The following is a 17358-nucleotide window of genomic DNA, read 5'->3' on the forward strand; positions in this document are numbered from 1 at the left end:
TAAAGGGCTATTTTGTACAATGGATCACAGAAACATGAGTTTCTGTCTTCTCTTTTTTCAGCTACAGTTATATGTGCAAGGAAAATTTGATTCCATGCATCAAGAACTCCTCCTCGCAAACACCAAAGATGCAATCTCCATCCGTGGTGTGTATTCGCGTGGTTCTCTAATTAATAGCTTTGAATTTTCTTAATTTCCTTATAATACCCTTATTTATTTATTTAATTACAGGAACCACTTCATCAATATCTCTTTCTTCAATTCTGGCTTCTTCTTTTTTGTCTTAATTGAAATGCTCCACAGCAATTCCTTCTGTGCTCTTCCAGTGTACACTACTGTAGAGAAGAGCAATATACTACTTATATAATTAAATTATACGGGCATGTTTCAAGTATATAAAAATATTTTTTAAAATATTTTTTTTAGTAATATATTAAAATAATATATTTTTTAAAATTTATTTTTAATATCAGCATATCAAAATTATTTAAAATATAAAAAAAAATTATTTAAAACTAAAAATAATCGAAAAAACGATTGTAATTAATTTTCCACAAGCATCTTGGTTCATACGCCTTTGCCACTCCACGCGAATTTCTACGTTGATTATGTAAGTAAATCTTTTTGTTTTTTATTTTGTTTAATGTGATGATGATGCACGTTGTATTGCACGATCATAGTATTTCTGTGCGATGTAGAGCTACATCTCCATATAATACACTCACACTTTTTAACTCTCTCGTGTGAAAAGCAGCTATCTCATATCTTGCCTTCCAGCAGGAATAGTCAAGACAAGTACTGTAAATCAGAACAATAATAATTAAAAAAAAATAAACTAAAAAGATGTACTTTTATTGTGCATTTATTTTAATAATTTTTTTCTTTAGTTTTTTTAAAAAATATATATATTTTTTAATTTTATCTCATTTTATTCATTGATTGATTCATTAATTGAAAATTAAGTTTCATATAATTAGCTTGGTCTAATAATTCATGTCATGAACTTGACGAATTAATCCGGTCGACTCGGTTTTATAGATTAACCTGATTAATTCAATTTTTCTTGTCTTTTTTTAATTGGTATTGTTTTCAATTTTATTTTTTAATATTAAATTTAATAAAAATTAGACTTCATAATTTGTTTCAATATGCTTTTTACAAGATTATTCCAGTCTAAAAAATGATAGCTTGTTTTATAAGTTAATTCGGGTAAACTTAGATTGTTTTATTATGTTTTGTTTTTAGATTGATTTTTTTTAATTTTATCATTCAATAATAATTTTATTATAAATTAAATTTTATAATTTGTTTTAATTTGTTTTATATAAAGTTAACTTAGTTTTATAATTTGGATAACAAGTTTAAAGAATTAATAAGTTAACTCAAATCATTTTTTTTATTTTTTTATGAAATTATTTTATTTTCATAATTCAAGGCAGGTGGTTTATTTTTCATATCCAAATCCCATAATTACTTACTGTAAGATTATACTAGTCTCTTAATACAAGTCTAAGTATAACAAATTAACTCATTATTTTTTAATTAATTTTAATTAATTTTATTTTTCAATATAAATTTGATTAAAAGTAAAATTTTTATTTTGATTAAATTTATATAAAATTATTATTATTTCATAATCGCTAACCCAAATCAAAAGAATATGTTGCTATTTTAAAGAATAAAAATCTTAAATTTTTATAAATCAAACTATTCATCCACTGATCATTCAAGTATTCAATGTCTACAAAGTTCTAGACAAAATTTCTACTCCAGCGCTGCGCAGATCAAGTATCTAGTCCTATACGATTTCAAATGTCACGCCGTCTCTAGTTTATCTGCAAACTTGAATAACACGTCCCCGATAAATTAAATTGAAAGATTAATTGTATGGGCAATTGTATCGGCAAACTTGGTTAGCACGCAGCGGTTCTGTTCCGGTAGTCCACACCACTGTTATTATAGCCAGGCATTAATTACATAGATCACCCAGGTATCACCGTCATCCTAATTATGCTATGTCGTCATAGATGCCAGGAACTAACATCCATGAAATGAAGAGAGAAAGAATCTTGAAACAGCAACATACAGCTGAAAACCCACTTCCGCACTACTGCTGGTTCTTAAAAGACTGCACAGAACATAACATGCACAGTCAGCAGCACTCCGTGGAAGACAACACATCTCTTCTGATATTAAATTAAGTATATATCATATCACCTCGAAATTCTTGGAAAGGTCTTTCACCTGCTCGGCAAGTTCTTTCTTTTTCTTAGCCGCTGCATAACAAAACAACATTCATCATCAGATTCAAAGCCAGCAGTGACTGAAATTGCAGGCCCAGATCACAAAATGTAACAGAAACACACCCGTGTTTGAAATATCATCAATCCTCCTTGATGTCCTCACTGCAAACCTCTGGAATGCAGGACTGCGCAAGCACGAAAAACCAAAATTAAAAAAGGTCAATAACATGAGGGTTAAAACCTCCACTCTGTTCAAAATCAAAGGTTGACAATTAGAAGGCTGGGATCATAAAGCAATAACTGACTCTTTCAAGCTAGCAGGCACTACAGGAGCCAAAAAAGATATGAACTGGGAGTTGAGCAGCTATCACCTTGGCAAACAAACTAAATCCTATCATCATTATTCATCATGAAGCCATGTTCATAAACTGTAGATAGATCAACAAGGCAAACTCATTTTTTGTCCCATCAACTCCACCAAATCGATGAGATTATAATAACACAGAAAGTTATAATAATAGAACAACATAGTCCCATAGCTTCATTCTTACATATGAGTCGAGTTTTTATTTCTTTGTGGAGGAAAAGGAGTATTGAATACAATAAATAAATGAATACTCAACTGCAAAAATTTCTCAAACCTCAAAATTTGCACTGCACTCACTGCAGGCACAATAAATTAAGTTTTGAGGCTGTTTCGCTTCAGGGAGCAAACTGTTTAGGAATGGGAGGCAACCCCAACAGCCTATAAGAGAAGATTTAACATACAAGTTTCACATGTCATTAAAGCTCGACACAATCATTGACTCATAGCATATAACCAGAAACTCATTGAAACAGGCAATTTCCCATAAAGAGATCACTTTACAGTTAGATAACTAAAATTCTCATGCAGACATTATTTACAACGCTACAATTTTAACCGCTACTGATGAAATCACTTCATTACTTCCAAAATTAATTTAATTCGAAAGGAAAACCTAGCAGGATGCACTAATTCGAAAGGAAAACCAAAACACCTCATATTTCACTATAAAGGAAACAATGACATCTAAATGATTCAAAGCAAGAAATCTAAGCACTCATATCAACGAGCAAACAAAAAAAAAAGCAGAGGAATCAAATTTTCTCCAACTTCAATAGCCACAGCGCACAACAATTGCACTGCCAACAAAATTATAAACGAAGATAAGAGCCACTTTTGCTTCAACTGAACGAACCATTGAGGAACCCATCCAACCTCAATGGTCAGAGAAAGAAGCTTATCTGGAAAAAAGTTATTCAAGAATTGAAATATAAACCAACGACAGAATAACACATCACCAGAGCAACAAAATCGAAGGCGGACAGGAAATTAATAGAATCAACAATACCTGTTAGCAAGACTATTTACGACAAGCTCATTCACAACATAGGATAAGACTCTGTGCATGAAATTCCCACCCGCCATGGCTTGTTTGTTCAATTGAACTTTTTAAAAGAAAAAAAAAAGGCGATCAAACAGACACAAATCAGAATATGTTTGATATTAAGAAATGAAATTGATTAATCAACAAATCTTATTGGAATTTATTTTTATTTCTATTGCAAAATTAAAAAAAAAAGACAAAAAAACGGAGCCCTTTGAAATTAATAGAAAGGAAATCGTGAGTAAACCCTAAGCTTATCAAATTCAGGTATCCGTAAATTCTAAAAAAAAAAAATTAAGCACGTAAAAATAATAATTGAAATTATTATTAAACAAGATAATTAAGGAATTGATTGCTATAAAGAAAATAGTTGAAAGATTTATTTTACCTGTGAGAGAATGGCGATTGGAAAGCTAGGCTTCTGGAATGTGCCTAAATTTTAGCGTGGAGACAGCTTCATCGGTTTTTATAGGGAGGCGAGTCTTTAGGGTTGGGCGGTTTTAAGACTAAACAGAGCCCCATGGTCTTGGAACAAGGCCCATGGTCTTGGAATAAGGCCCATAGTACCGGGTCCATTACAAAAATGATTGCTTTGGTTTACACATAAGAGTTCCTTTTCACCGTGTTAACATGCTTGTTAACCTGTAAAAAATATATGATTCAGAGATTATCGATTTTAAGTTAAGTGGAAAAAGATATTAATTTGACCGAATTGGTTAATTTGACTAAACTCATTCAAAATTGAGCCACATCAATTCCAATTTATTTTATAAAAAAATTATATCATTTTAATAAAAATAAATAATTTAAATAAACCAAAAAATTTAATAATACAAATAAATATTATTATCGTATATGAATATATATGATTTTCATATCAGTTTAATATTCCTAAAAAAATATTAAGTTATTTTAGATATTAGCTAATTTAGAAAAAAATTTTGTTAAGATCTAAGATATTTATATTTCATATAAGATAATTATATTATAAATATTAATTTATTTTAATCAATGTTTTAGGAATGTGGTGCCACTTTTTTTAAGTAGGATTTAGTGTTGTTGTGGTTATTTTTAAAAGTGTTTTTTACTCAGGAAAGTATGCTAATAATATTTTTTATTTTTTAAAAATTATTTTTGAGATTAGCACATCAAAATGATTTGAAAATATAAAAAATATATTACTTCAAAGCAAAAAAAAATTTTAATTTTTTCAAAAAGATTTTCAAAAAGCACTTCTAAATACTCCCGTATAGAAAACACATCTAATTAGAAAAATAAAAATAAATTGATGAGTATTAAGAAACTTTAATCAGAAAGAACTTCAAGAAATACCCAATGACAGGTCAGATTCTATACGTTTTTTTCTTGTTATTCTTCTTAACGTTTATCATTAGTAACTTGGTAATTACAATCTTTTTTTTTCTTTGAATTAGCTAGTAATTACAATATCGGTTAAGCTTTTGAGGTAAAAACTTCCCTTTCTTTTGATAAAATAGTTCTTATGTTTTAAAAATTTAAATTTATTTTATTTTTTTCTTTACTTTAAATTAATTTTTTATATATTTTTAAATTATTTTGATGAGCTGAATTAAAAAATTATTTTAAAAAATTTATTTTAATATATTTTTAAGTGAAAATCATTTTAAAAAATAACCACAATCATATTTCTAAATAGGTCATAAATCTATCCAAACATTGAAGTTATTTCTAAACAAAAATCAAAATCAAAATCTCAATTATAACCTGAATTTTAATTAAATCCATTTTTTTTCTCAATCTGGTTGTGAAAGTTCTAAATATTCTTAATTATATCCTTTGCATTAAAATTATCGTAAATTTTTATAAACTTAAAGGTGTTTTCAATAAAATGTATTTATGTATCCTTTAACATTCTAACCTTTTCAATAATACCTACAGCTAATGACATCATTATCTAAATGAATCGTGAGTCTAGCATTTAAATAACTTATAAGTTTTTAATATAAGATGTTTCTTTCATGACAAAATCCATCATGAGTTGAAATGGAGGATGCCAATTTAATTTAAACTTGACATATATTAATTTGACCTAACTTGAATAAGTATGTATTTTTTTTAAAATACTTACCCTACTCAATCGATACTAAATAAGATATGAATATTGTCAAACTCGAGTCGAAATCCGTCCGAACCTAACCCGAAATATATGTTTATATTATATAAATATATTTGTAGAATATTTAGATTTTTTTAATACAATATATATATACATATATATATATATATATAATGTTTTTATTGAATAATAAATATCCATATAAATACCTGAATTAAGAGTTTATGAATATCTAAATTTATTATATGATGACTCATGAATACGGTATGAATATTAATAAATCCAAGTCGTGAGTGCTCATCATCATCCCTATCTGAAAGTGCAATAATAGCTCTACAATCGGTCATGTAACGGGTTTGGGTTAATATCATCATTGACTCCATTTATTTTACGTGTGAATGTGAGTCGAGTGCTGATAGCTTTTGAGCCTCTCGATACTATAACGATACTAATATTTCACATCGATTATATTTAGGGTCTGGACATCATATAAGTTTTGGATACCATTTTTTATAAAATGGGTTTTTTATGACAAAACTTACTGCAAGGCCACACAAACCATATCTTTAAGAGGTAAGTTATAGTTGTTAATCAAGGATTAATGGGTGGTTGACCTAAAAAATCTAGAACATAAAACCCCATCCAAGTTAGGTTTTTAGTTAAACTAAATAAAATATTAACCTCATAAAATTTGTTTGATCTAGTGAAGTTTTTGATGACTTGATTGGCTTGTCTACACCTAGTTAGGTCAACGAAAAAAATAAAATGTTTTTATTTTAATAAAAAATTAATTCAAGTTAACTCAGTTCACATTAAATCAAATATTGTCACACACACGTATGTTTCTCAACTTCTCTCCTTAATATTTGGTTTGGTTAGTGTTCATAATTGTTTTTCATATTTATTGGCATGTATAATTTTCTATTTTGAGTTTACAATTATTTTTTTTCACTAAAAATATATTAGTGATATCTGCTTATTAATTTTTGGTGATATTAAAAAAAATATATGCCTCCTCCGCTGTGTAGGCTATGAGTAAATTTATCAAAAATATATTTTTAACATGATATAAAAACTACAATATAAACTTAGATTGTAAAAATAAATCATAAAATACAAAATCTATATTATATTGTCATCCTATTCTGTTGTTAAAAGAAACAATAAAATAATTAATTCAAATAAGCTTGTAATCATATCAAACAAGATTGTTAGGCCATAGTTTGAATGGTAATATTATATTTCTTATGAAAATGTAAAACCAATATTGAAATCACGAGTTTAATGATTTTAACCCATTAAAACAATTTTAATTTAATTTTATCTATTTTTAAAATTTTAAATGAATTTTGGATACGTATATGATTATATAAATGAACTCGAGATTTTAACAACCGTAGGTACGGGTTGTTAAACAATTCCAGCTCACACTGCGGTTTTAAAAAAACTAGTACAGGACTTACAAATAAACTCCAAGACGCCGCACCAGAAAGAAAGAAAGAAGCAAAGACGAGCTCAAACAATTTTCAATGGCAACTACTGCTCTATCAAGAAAAGCAAACCACCTGCGCCACACCTACCGATGTCTCACTTCTCGCTACCTCTCTCACTGCACCACCACATCATCAAATCCACCTTCACCTCTTCCTCGATCGGTTCGTTCGTTGAGTCTTTTCGTGAATTTTCAATTTCAGTTTTACTAACTCAGGAATTTGATCTTTTATCTTTTCTATTTTAGGTTTTACCTCTCGGTGAAGGAATCCAGTCGCTGCCACAGATTACTCAAAGATTTCTGTTTAGCACTTCAATTCCTGCTACCACTACTGTTGTTGATTCAGAGACTTCGAAAAACACTGAAGAGGCTAAATCTGATGGAAGTGAAAAGTCTGGGGATTCAAATCATCAAGATGATAAAAATAATGCTAGAAGAACAGTGCGGCGTGGGGTATTTTTTTTTTCCATTTCTATCTTAAATTAGGGTTTTGTTTCGTCAGCTTTTATAATATAATTTGACTGATTAATGTTATTATTATGGAATTAATTATCTTTTGCAGCCTATTTCATGGTTGAGTTTTCTGTTTCTGGCGGCTACTGGAGCTGGATTAATTTGGTACTATGACAGGATGAAGAAGCAACGTATTGAAGGTAGATGATTTCTATGGTGAGTTTGATGTTTGTTGATTTCTTAAGTAAATGGTAACTAATTAGTTTGGAAATTAATTAACTTAATCAATTGTAAGAAGTACATGTAGTAGCTTCACCACTCTGCTTTGAAAATTGTATTAAGTGAAATATAATGTACAATTATTTGTAAAAAACTATAGTAATTTTCCCCTGAGTTCACATCCCTAGTTTAGCGCTTTAAGTAGGAGATAAATGGATACTGCCGTGTTAAATCCCTGTCCAAGACAAGTTGGTGTGTTTGCGTGATTATTTGAGGGATTAACAGCTTGTTATCTTCCTTTTTTTTTTTCTTTTCTTTTCTATATCTGGTTGAATTTTAAATCATGGGGCCTGTTATAAGCTAGCTATTCTATCACTCTGGTTCACTCTGTGGATTGGAGCACGCACCTTATGTTTGCACAAGACAGAATCTTCATGTTTGATTTGTATAGTATCAGGTTGATATGGAGAAAAGTAAGAATATAAGTTAACCGCTTCTGTCTTATTCAAAATTTTCATTCAAGTTTCTCTTGAATAGATTGATAACTTGCTTTAAAGGGTAATTGAATTTGACCATTTTAAGTATTAGATTGTATGGTTTGTGTTTTTGTGTTGATAATTTTGTGTGTGCAGCTATAAATAAAACTTCTGCAATTGTGAAAGTGGGGCCATCTGTGGGAAAACCAGAGATTGGAGGCCCATTTAATCTTATTGATCATGATGGAAAGCCTGTTTCAGAGAAAGACTTTATGGGGAAATGGACAATGATATATTTTGGTTTTACTCATTGCCCTGATATTTGCCCGGACGAGCTGCAAAAGCTAGCTGCTGCAATTGATAAAATAAGTGAGTTGCTGATATTTTCTTTTGATAGGAACTTATTGCTTATAATTAGTTAATTACTAACACAAATACAAGTTTTTATAATAGAGAAACACTGATTTATTTGGATGAAAAATGCTCTAGTCATCTGATTCTAGGATTATGAGGAGCCAGAGCACTGTATTAGAACAATTTATTGTCATAGATGAGATGTATTGGAGATTTTGTTGATTCAAATAATTATTTCGAATATTTACTGAAATCCTTTTTTATGTGCTGTCTATTGCTCATAAATCATAATATTTCAAAAGTCTATGAACTGTTCTCTAATTGCTGGAATTTTGTGACTCCTTTTATAAATATACATGGAACAAGTACCAATACCAGCAAGTGCTGGATTTTTCAGCCTCATGACTCCTTTTATAAATATATTTCACGCATATTTGTACAGATGCAATTTCTGTCAGCCTTTGTTATTACATGATGTGGTTTTGAACTATTTGCTCAATGCTTGCAGAGGAGAAGGCAGGGTTTGATATCGTGCCTGTATTCATAACTGTGGATCCTGAGAGAGATAATGTTGAGCAAGTACGCGAATATGTCAAAGGTACTTCTATACACATTTGGATTACAATTTTAATTTATTCCCATGTTCCACTTGTAATTTAATTAGTGATTTTTCATCTTTTCCTCCATTACAGAGTTCCATCCAAAACTAATTGGGTTAACAGGCAGCCTAGAAGAGATAAAGAAAACTGCTCGTGCATACAGGATCTATTATATGAAGACATCTGAAGAAGATTCAGATTACCTTGTGGATCACTCCATAATCACGTAAATATTTCTTATGGGCATGCTTAGTCTTAATTGAACTCCCTTTCCGTGAACTTCAAACTTTCAAATTAACTTTCCATCTCTTAAACTCTCTACTTCTTTGGTGGTTCGAGTATGACAAGAATAATGTCTACTCCCAGTGGAGACTTAAGACAGACAATTAATTGAGCTTACGTAGCATATAACATTTTCAACATCAGAGGGGGACTGCATGCGTTTTCAACCTTTGTTTTTAAATTTCTGTTCGTTAACAATATCTCCATAATCTTGTGCAGATATTTGATGGACCCTAACATGGAACTAGTGAAATTCTTTGGGAAGAACAACGATGCTGATGCTCTTGCAGATGGTGTTATTAAGGAGATGAAGCAGTACAAGTCCATAAAAGCAAAAGCTTAGTTATTGTTTCTCTTCAGCTGAACTATTTTCTATGGAATTTTTCAGTGGTTCTTCTTGTGCATTGAGAGCACCTTGGATTTTCCTCAGTTGGATTTTTTATTTGATAATACCTGGAGTTTTGCAAAATCCAGATAAAAACCCATTGGTCTATAAGGGTAGTTGTTTAGTTGCGGGAAAAATAAATAAACAGAAGAGATCTACTGTTACCGACTTGATCATCCTTGGGCCTGTAAGAACTGATGCAGAAAGTTTTTCTGATATATTTTTTTTCTAATTTAATGAGATTTGGGTTATGCAAAATCCACAGTTTTGTTATAAGAAATACAGCCATTGAAGTCATTGTATTCGTTACTATATTCAAATTCAATAGCTATAACTGTCACATCTGTATCATAGAAAAAAAAAACCCTCCAACGGCGGCCATTTTGGCCTTCCTCTTGCCCAAGCAAGAGTCATTATAGATTATAAAACGACTTGGCACAGCGGTATATCTTGGCATCTTGACCATAGCAATATCCTGATTGTATTTTAATAAATAAAAATCCGAAGTTGTTGGCTTCGTCAAGTCAATACTTGGAAAAAAGAAAATAAAAAATGCTCCTTGAATCCAAATTTCCGAACCCAATCTTATTGCCCAAGCCATAGATCACTATAAAACGACTCATACCCTGCAATCTTGAGTTCTTCAACTCACCACAACAATGGCAGAAGTGAAGCTACATGGTTTCTGGTCCAGCCCTTTTAGCTGCAGAGTTATCTGGGCTCTGAAACTAAAAGGTGTAGAGTATGAATACATAGAAGAAGACCTTCTTAACAAGAGTGAATTGCTATTGAAATACAATCCAATTTATAAAAAGATCCCAGTCCTTGTTCATGACGGCAAGCCAATTGCTGAGTCTCTTGTCATTCTAGAATACATTGAAGAAACATGGCCGGAGAATCCCTTGCTGCCAAGAGATCTTTACGACAGAGCCATGGCTCGATTTTGGATCCAATACGGAGCAACTAAGGTAAACAATTCCCGTGAACCCATGGCCTCAATTACCCCATGTAACATAGATAGATACACACACTGTGCTACAGCGTTCATAAGGCCTAACAATATTTTGGGGGCAGAGTCCTATCCTTTATTTTTTAATGATCGTAGAAGCTTATTCCCCACATTGACATGGTACATGTAGAAAAATTTAATGATTTCTTCTAATATATATAAAAAATAGAATATCTTCTTAACCATCTCGATTGTTTTTGTAAAGCTTTTCTTAGAAAATGTTTAAATTAATATTTTTTTCACTATTTTCCCTTAAATATATCCACTCACATCTTGGAAATGTCCACAGTAATTAGAAATCTGCACTTAATCATTTATTTTTGTTTAAGAACTTCCTCCCTGACCTTCCCCCCCCCCCCCCCCCCCCACCCCTTATAATCCAGTGTGCCGATGCTATTGGAGCGTTATACGTAGCAAGCGAAGAAGAAAAGGAGAAGGCAGCGAAAGAAATATTGGAAGTGCTGAAAATCCTCGAAGATCAAGCCCTCGGAGACAAAAAGTTTTTTGGGGGCGACAATATAAATCTAGTAGACATCTCATATGGACCATGTGCTTACTGGTTGCCGGCCTTGGCAGAAGCAGTGGGTGTAAAAGTGCTGGAACCAAGCACGCTACCTAAATTACATGCCTGGGCTAAGAACTTCATTGAAGTTCCTGTGATTAAAGAGAACATTCCTGAGCATGACAAGATGACGGCCTATTCGAGAAGTGCTAGGGAGAAGTTAGGCAAGAACCGGCCTTTGTAATACTTTCGATTTTTGAAAGTATATTCCATGTATGTCTTTGCTTTGGTTATGTAACCTTTATCTCTGAATAACTAATAATTGTGGCGGCAGCCATTCATGTTGTTTGATGAGTTCCAGAAAATACAATTATCCCGTAAATAAGGTTTTTATATTAGATAATTAGTTAATTAATTAGTCTTTGTAGTTTTATTTATTTTCTTAGATAAAATAATTAATAGCTTGTGCTTAATTTGCTATATATTATTTTTTTTAGGCTTCACTACCCTCATGGTTTTGTTCTTGGTGACGCGAGCTTATTTCTGGACCTGACGCCCCAAAACATATATGACAAGTTAGCAACCAGCACTTTTAATAAGAACAACTATCAATCCCTTACCCGTCGATGTGGGATATGACAATCCACCACCCTTAAAGAATCCGACGACCTCGTCCGCACAACAGAACAGCCAGTGAGATCGGCTCTGATACTAAATGTAACAGCCCGATCCAATTTGCTATATATTATCCGCTTTAGACCTTACTACCCTCACAGTTTTGTTTTTGGTGACGCAAGTCTATTTCTGAACCTGATATTCTAAAATGCATATGATAAGTTAGTAACCAGTATTTTTAACAAGGATAGTTACAAATCCCTCACCCACCGACATGAGATATGACAGAAATCTTCTCTCAAGTAATCGAATTGGGATCGTTTTGTGAAGCCACTGGATGATAATCTTTTACAAAGATAAATGGTTTCAGTTTTGAACGATGCGTGACAAAGAAATAAAGAAACTGGAGCCAACACACAGAAGCGAAAAACAATCAGCCCGAGAGGGATTGAAGAAGCAAAATGTTTTTTTTTTTTTAAAAAAAAAAACACTCATGGTATGGATTTCTAGCGACACTCTAATTGTGTGAAACTGAATTGGTAGGCGCGCGACACAACTTCACAATAAAAAAACTCAGTTAAATCCTTTTCTTATAATTTTTTTAATATAAGTTTTATCAGATTAATAAAATTTTTGGTTAAAGAATAAATTGAGATTTTTTTAAAAAAATTTAAACAAAGAGGTTTTCTACATAATTCATAGGTTGGTTTTTTATGAAATATTATAGTTGGATTCTATATGAATAATTTATATTTAGATTGATATATTTATGAAGAGATTTATTTTTCGTGCCCTTTTTCAAAACTCAAATCCAAAATGATAAAAAACAAACTCTCATCTACAACTATTTCGAAAAGGAATTTAGCAAGGAATTGAAAATCACAAGGGTTTAAGGTCAACACTAGATAATAGTCTCATAAAATTATAGAAAGTCTGAATTATTATTGAATTGCCGAATTAGCCCACAAGTTGGGTTAAGGTTAGTAAAATTATAAAAATAATAAATCCTGATTATTCAATAAAATAAAAATGTTTTTCAACTCCTAAGAATTTATAAAAATATTTAAGGATAAAAAAAAAACAAATACCTAAAACAATAGGAATTTGAGGCTCGAAACAACCCTCGACAAGCAACCTTTTTTTTTAGTAATATATCTATTTCAAACACAAGTATGTTTTAAAATAACAAAGTCTTAACCAATGACCATGAATCTCTTTTTAGTCTTTTTTTCGCTCAAAGAAAGGAAAAAAATAAAAATTACTCAAATTATGAAAGATCACCAGCAACACGCACTCTGAAATGATAGCTTGTGTCGTTCTAACATCCAGAGCTGAGATTACGATCAAACTACTTTAAGAATATGAAGAACATCATCTACACCACTGTCATCCTATCATTTGTGCGCGGTGGTTTGTCTTATCAAGATCAACATCTGACATCTCAACTCCTCCGATATCTTCTTCACCAAATATTATATAGTTTTGCGAGCTCGGGAGGGAGAGACACATTTAGCTTAATTTGATGTAGAAGGTGCATTTAAGACAAAAATGGATGGCCTATAGGCAAGGGTCCACTCTGCCTCTTCCTCGACCGACACAACAAGGCCTAAATCTATCTTGTGCTCCCGTCTCCTAGCCGTCCTCTTCGGTTCTTAATTTCTTTATTAAAGTTTGCCTGTGTTCTGTACTTTGTATATTTTGTTTGATAGCCCAAGTCTTATTCAATTGTCACATTTGAAATTGTAAGGAAATTGGCTTAGATAAGATCGCCAACAATATTATTGTAAGTTGTTGGCTTCGTCAAGTCAATACTTGGAAAAAAGAAAATAAAAAATGCTCCTTGTATCCAAATTTCCGAACTCAATCTTATTGCCCAAGCCATAGATCACTATAAAACGACTCGTACCCTGCAATCTTGAGTTCTTCAACTCACCACAACAATGGCAGAAGTGAAGCTACATGGTTTCTGGTCCAGCCCTTTTAGCTGCAGAGTTATCTGGGCTCTGAAACTAAAAGGTGTAGAGTATGAATACATAGAAGAAGACCTTCTTAACAAGAGTGAATTGCTATTGAAATACAATCCAATTTATAAAAAGATCCCAGTCCTTGTTCATGACGGCAAGCCAATTGCTGAGTCTCTTGTCATTCTAGAATACATTGAAGAAACATGGCCGGAGAATCCCTTGCTGCCAAGAGATCCTCACGACAGAGCCATGGCTCGATTTTGGATCCAATACGGAGCAACTAAGGTAAACAATTCCCGTGAACCCATGGCCTCAATTACCCCATGTAACATAGATAGATACACACACTGTGCTACACTGTTCATAAGGCCTAACAATATTTTGGGGGGCAGTCCTATCCTTTTTTTTTTTTTTAACAATCTTAGAAGCTTATTCCCCACATTGACATGGTACATGTACAAAAAATTAATGATTTCTTTTAATGATTGTAAAGTTTTAACGTAAAAGATATAAAAAAATAGCATATCTTATTAACCATTACATCGTTTTATAAAATTTTTTTGGAAAATATTTAAATTAATATTTTTTTCAATGTCCACAGGAATTAGAAATTTGCACTCAATCATTTATTTTTGTTTACGAAATGCCTCCATGACCATTTCGAAATGTCCACAGGAATTAGAAATTTGCACTCAATCATTTATTTTTGTTTACGAAATGCCTCCATGACCATTCCTCCCCACCCCCCCTTATAATCCAGTGTGCCGATGCTTTTGGAGCGTTCTTCGTAGCAAGCGAAGAAGAAAAGGAGAAGGCAGCGAAAGAAATATTGGAAGTGCTGAAAATCCTAGAAGATCAAGCCCTCGGAGACAAAAAGTTTTTTGGGGGCGACAATATAAATCTAGTAGACATCTCATATGGACCATGTGCTTACTGGTTGCCGGCGATGGAAGAAGCAGTGGGTGTAAAAGTGCTGGAACCAAGCACGCTACCTAAATTACATGCTTGGGCTAAGAACTTCATTGAAGTTCCTGTGATTAAAGAGAACATTCCTGACTATGACAAGATGTTGGCCTCTATGAGAGTTGCTAGGGAGAAGTTAGGCAAGAACTAGCCTTTGTAATACTTTCGATTTTGAAAGTATATTCCATATATGTCTTTGCTTTGGTTATGTAACCTTTATCTCTGAATAACTAATAATGGTGGCGGCAGCCATTCATGTTGTTTGATGAGTTCTTAAAAATCCAAAGTAATTAAGTAATAAAATTTTCATATTAGATAATTAGTTAATTAATTGTTAATGATAATTTCATCCATTTTCTATAATTAAGGTATAGCTGATAGCACTTATACTTGGTAGATTAATATGGCTTGTGACTAATACTTGCAAGGACTCTCAAATGCTTAAGTAAATATTTTTTTAAAGAGAAAGTACAATAATATTCTATAAAGATATGCTTTCAAATATGTATGTAGTAGAGAATGAAAATTATGAACTTTCTTTTAAAGGACTCATGATGTATAACCTACGAGTTTTTTTTTTTTTTTTTTGTGGAGATGAGGGGCTGGAGTATAATTTTTTTTTGTGATATTTTAAGTTGTATTGTAATTTATATTCTACTCATTTTATCCGGTTAAAAGATGGAGACATTTCAGGTCATGAGAGACTTTATTACATTTAATGGTGTTGGTGGAGCATATAGATTTGTTTAATTAAGTTTATTTGTTGAGAAATAGTTCATCTACGATCTTATGTAAAAATCTATAAAATTGATGATATTAGATTCATGTATTATGTTTGAATCCATGGGTGCAGCGAATCCAGCCATGCCCGGGATGCGATGATAAAAAAATTCTCGGGATCAACATCCTCATAAGTCGTACACCAAGCCCATCTCATTGGCCTCGCACATCTCATTGGCCTAGCAGTGCCAAGCCAAGTTACTAGACCTGGCAACAATGACTGGATCTGGCAATGCCAAAGACCCAATCATCTCTTGGACCAGACCCAACACGCCTTGCACACTAGTAGACCCAGTCATAGCCGAGTCTGGCTAATGCCAAACCTAATTATCTCTTGGATCTGGTCAGTGTTAGACACAATACAGAAAGTTAAGTTCACCATCCAACCGGTTTTTCTTATCATTTTCTCGATTTTTTTAATAATAATGATTTTTTTTAAAATCCTTTTAATATACATGATAATTACCATCAAAATATTTTATTGCAAATCTTGTAAAAATCAATCTAACTTTTTAAGTTTACTTTATAATTGGAACTTAATTTATAAGTATGAATGCATGATAATGGTGTTTAATTAACAATATATATATATACATACCGCTTGATCCAAGAAAGAAAAACAAAGAAATAAAGAAACTGGAGCCAACACACAGAAGCGAAAAACAATCAGCCCGAGAGAGAGAGAAGTAGAAAAAAAAAACAACACTCTTGTTCTGAATTTTAGCGACCCTCTAGTGGCGTGAAACTGAATTAGTATGCGACATAACTGGACTTTTCATGGCCTTAATTTCTGCCTGTTAAAGAAGGAAAAAAAAAAAAAAAAACAACACCAACACACGAGCCTAAACTAGAGAGTATTCGGAAATACAGATTTTTAAAAGATTTAAATTTTATTTTATTAAAAATTAAATTTTTTTATGTTTTAGATCATTTTAATATATTTTAGCATGAAAAACACTTTCAAACAGGTCTAAAAGGTACATGTTCCTGCACTTTCTCTAGGCCTGCATGCATGAGTTTTTTTATTTTTTATTTTCTTGATTTTCTTGATTTTATCTTTTAATATTAATTTTTTATTGGATTTTTTTTTCAATTTTAATAATTATTTACAAATTTCTTTGATGTTTTTTTTAATAAAATAAAATATGATTTGATTTTTACTTAACTTACAAATAAAATTTCAATATTATTTTTCTAATATTAGAAAATATTCTCTTACAGTCTTATTTAATTTTTTTAAAAATTTTATTTAATTTTTTCCTCTAGGACTGGCATGCGACACCACTGGGCTAGGTCTCTTTTAATATTAGTTTTTTAATATTATGATTTGAGTTTTTTTGTTTATTATTATTTTTTTATTTTTTTTATTTTATCTTTTAATATTAGTTTTTTTCATTGGTTATTTTTTCAATTTTAATAATTTTTAACAAATTTCTTTGATGTTTCTTTTAATAAAATAAAATATAATTTGATTTTTAACAATGAAATTTTAATATTTATTTTCTAATATTAGAAAGC

The 17358-nt window shown here is 31.3% G+C and overlaps 4 protein-coding genes across 4 annotated transcripts; 3 read left to right on the plus strand and 1 right to left on the minus strand.

Moving 5' to 3' along the window:
- Positions 1-1669: 1669 nt before the first annotated feature.
- On the minus strand, positions 1670-4118 carry LOC133676430 (uncharacterized). The gene is made up of 5 exons (XM_062098074.1): positions 4041-4118; positions 3617-3713; positions 2367-2428; positions 2218-2276; positions 1670-2128 (listed from the first exon to the last, which is right to left on the minus strand). Exons 2-5 carry the CDS (start codon positions 3691-3693, stop codon positions 2108-2110), a joined length of 219 nt encoding a protein of 72 aa, XP_061954058.1. The 5' UTR covers positions 3694-3713; positions 4041-4118; the 3' UTR covers positions 1670-2107.
- A 3039-nt stretch (positions 4119-7157) lies between these two features.
- Positions 7158-10265, plus strand: LOC133676695 (protein SCO1 homolog 1, mitochondrial). Its single transcript, XM_062098416.1, has 7 exons — positions 7158-7402; positions 7486-7692; positions 7802-7892; positions 8544-8756; positions 9250-9339; positions 9434-9566; positions 9842-10265. Exons 1-7 carry the CDS (start codon positions 7277-7279, stop codon positions 9963-9965), a joined length of 984 nt encoding a protein of 327 aa, XP_061954400.1. The 5' UTR covers positions 7158-7276; the 3' UTR covers positions 9966-10265.
- Positions 10266-10538: 273 nt separating this feature from the next.
- Positions 10539-11863, plus strand: LOC133677673 (glutathione transferase GST 23-like). The gene is made up of 2 exons (XM_062099795.1): positions 10539-10975; positions 11400-11863. The coding sequence occupies exons 1-2, from the start codon at positions 10667-10669 to the stop codon at positions 11760-11762; spliced, it is 672 nt and encodes a 223-aa protein (XP_061955779.1). The 5' UTR covers positions 10539-10666; the 3' UTR covers positions 11763-11863.
- A 2094-nt stretch (positions 11864-13957) lies between these two features.
- On the plus strand, positions 13958-15329 carry LOC133676407 (glutathione transferase GST 23-like). The gene is made up of 2 exons (XM_062098045.1): positions 13958-14382; positions 14858-15329. The coding sequence occupies exons 1-2, from the start codon at positions 14074-14076 to the stop codon at positions 15209-15211; spliced, it is 663 nt and encodes a 220-aa protein (XP_061954029.1). The 5' UTR covers positions 13958-14073; the 3' UTR covers positions 15212-15329.
- Positions 15330-17358: the final 2029 nt, after the last annotated feature.

This window comes from Populus nigra, chromosome 17 (genome assembly GCF_951802175.1).
Source record: "Populus nigra chromosome 17, ddPopNigr1.1, whole genome shotgun sequence".
NCBI classification, from domain to species: Eukaryota; Viridiplantae; Streptophyta; class Magnoliopsida; order Malpighiales; family Salicaceae; genus Populus; species Populus nigra.

Coding starts and splice junctions, on each gene's coding strand:
- LOC133676430 (XM_062098074.1), bottom strand. CDS start 3,693: ATGGCGGGTGGGAATTTCATGCACAGAGTCTTATCCTATGTTGTGAAT. Junction 2,277..2,366: donor TGATGATATTTCAAACACGG/GTGTGTTTCTGT, acceptor TTTGTTATGCAG/CGGCTAAGAAAAAGAAAGAA. Junction 2,129..2,217: donor ACCTTTCCAAGAATTTCGAG/GTGATATGATAT, acceptor TGTTCTGTGCAG/TCTTTTAAGAACCAGCAGTA.
- LOC133676695 (XM_062098416.1), top strand. CDS start 7,277: ATGGCAACTACTGCTCTATCAAGAAAAGCAAACCACCTGCGCCACACC. Junction 7,693..7,801: donor GAAGAACAGTGCGGCGTGGG/GTATTTTTTTTT, acceptor TATCTTTTGCAG/CCTATTTCATGGTTGAGTTT. Junction 8,757..9,249: donor TGCTGCAATTGATAAAATAA/GTGAGTTGCTGA, acceptor CAATGCTTGCAG/AGGAGAAGGCAGGGTTTGAT.
- LOC133677673 (XM_062099795.1), top strand. CDS start 10,667: ATGGCAGAAGTGAAGCTACATGGTTTCTGGTCCAGCCCTTTTAGCTGC. Junction 10,976..11,399: donor TCCAATACGGAGCAACTAAG/GTAAACAATTCC, acceptor CTTATAATCCAG/TGTGCCGATGCTATTGGAGC.
- LOC133676407 (XM_062098045.1), top strand. CDS start 14,074: ATGGCAGAAGTGAAGCTACATGGTTTCTGGTCCAGCCCTTTTAGCTGC. Junction 14,383..14,857: donor TCCAATACGGAGCAACTAAG/GTAAACAATTCC, acceptor CTTATAATCCAG/TGTGCCGATGCTTTTGGAGC.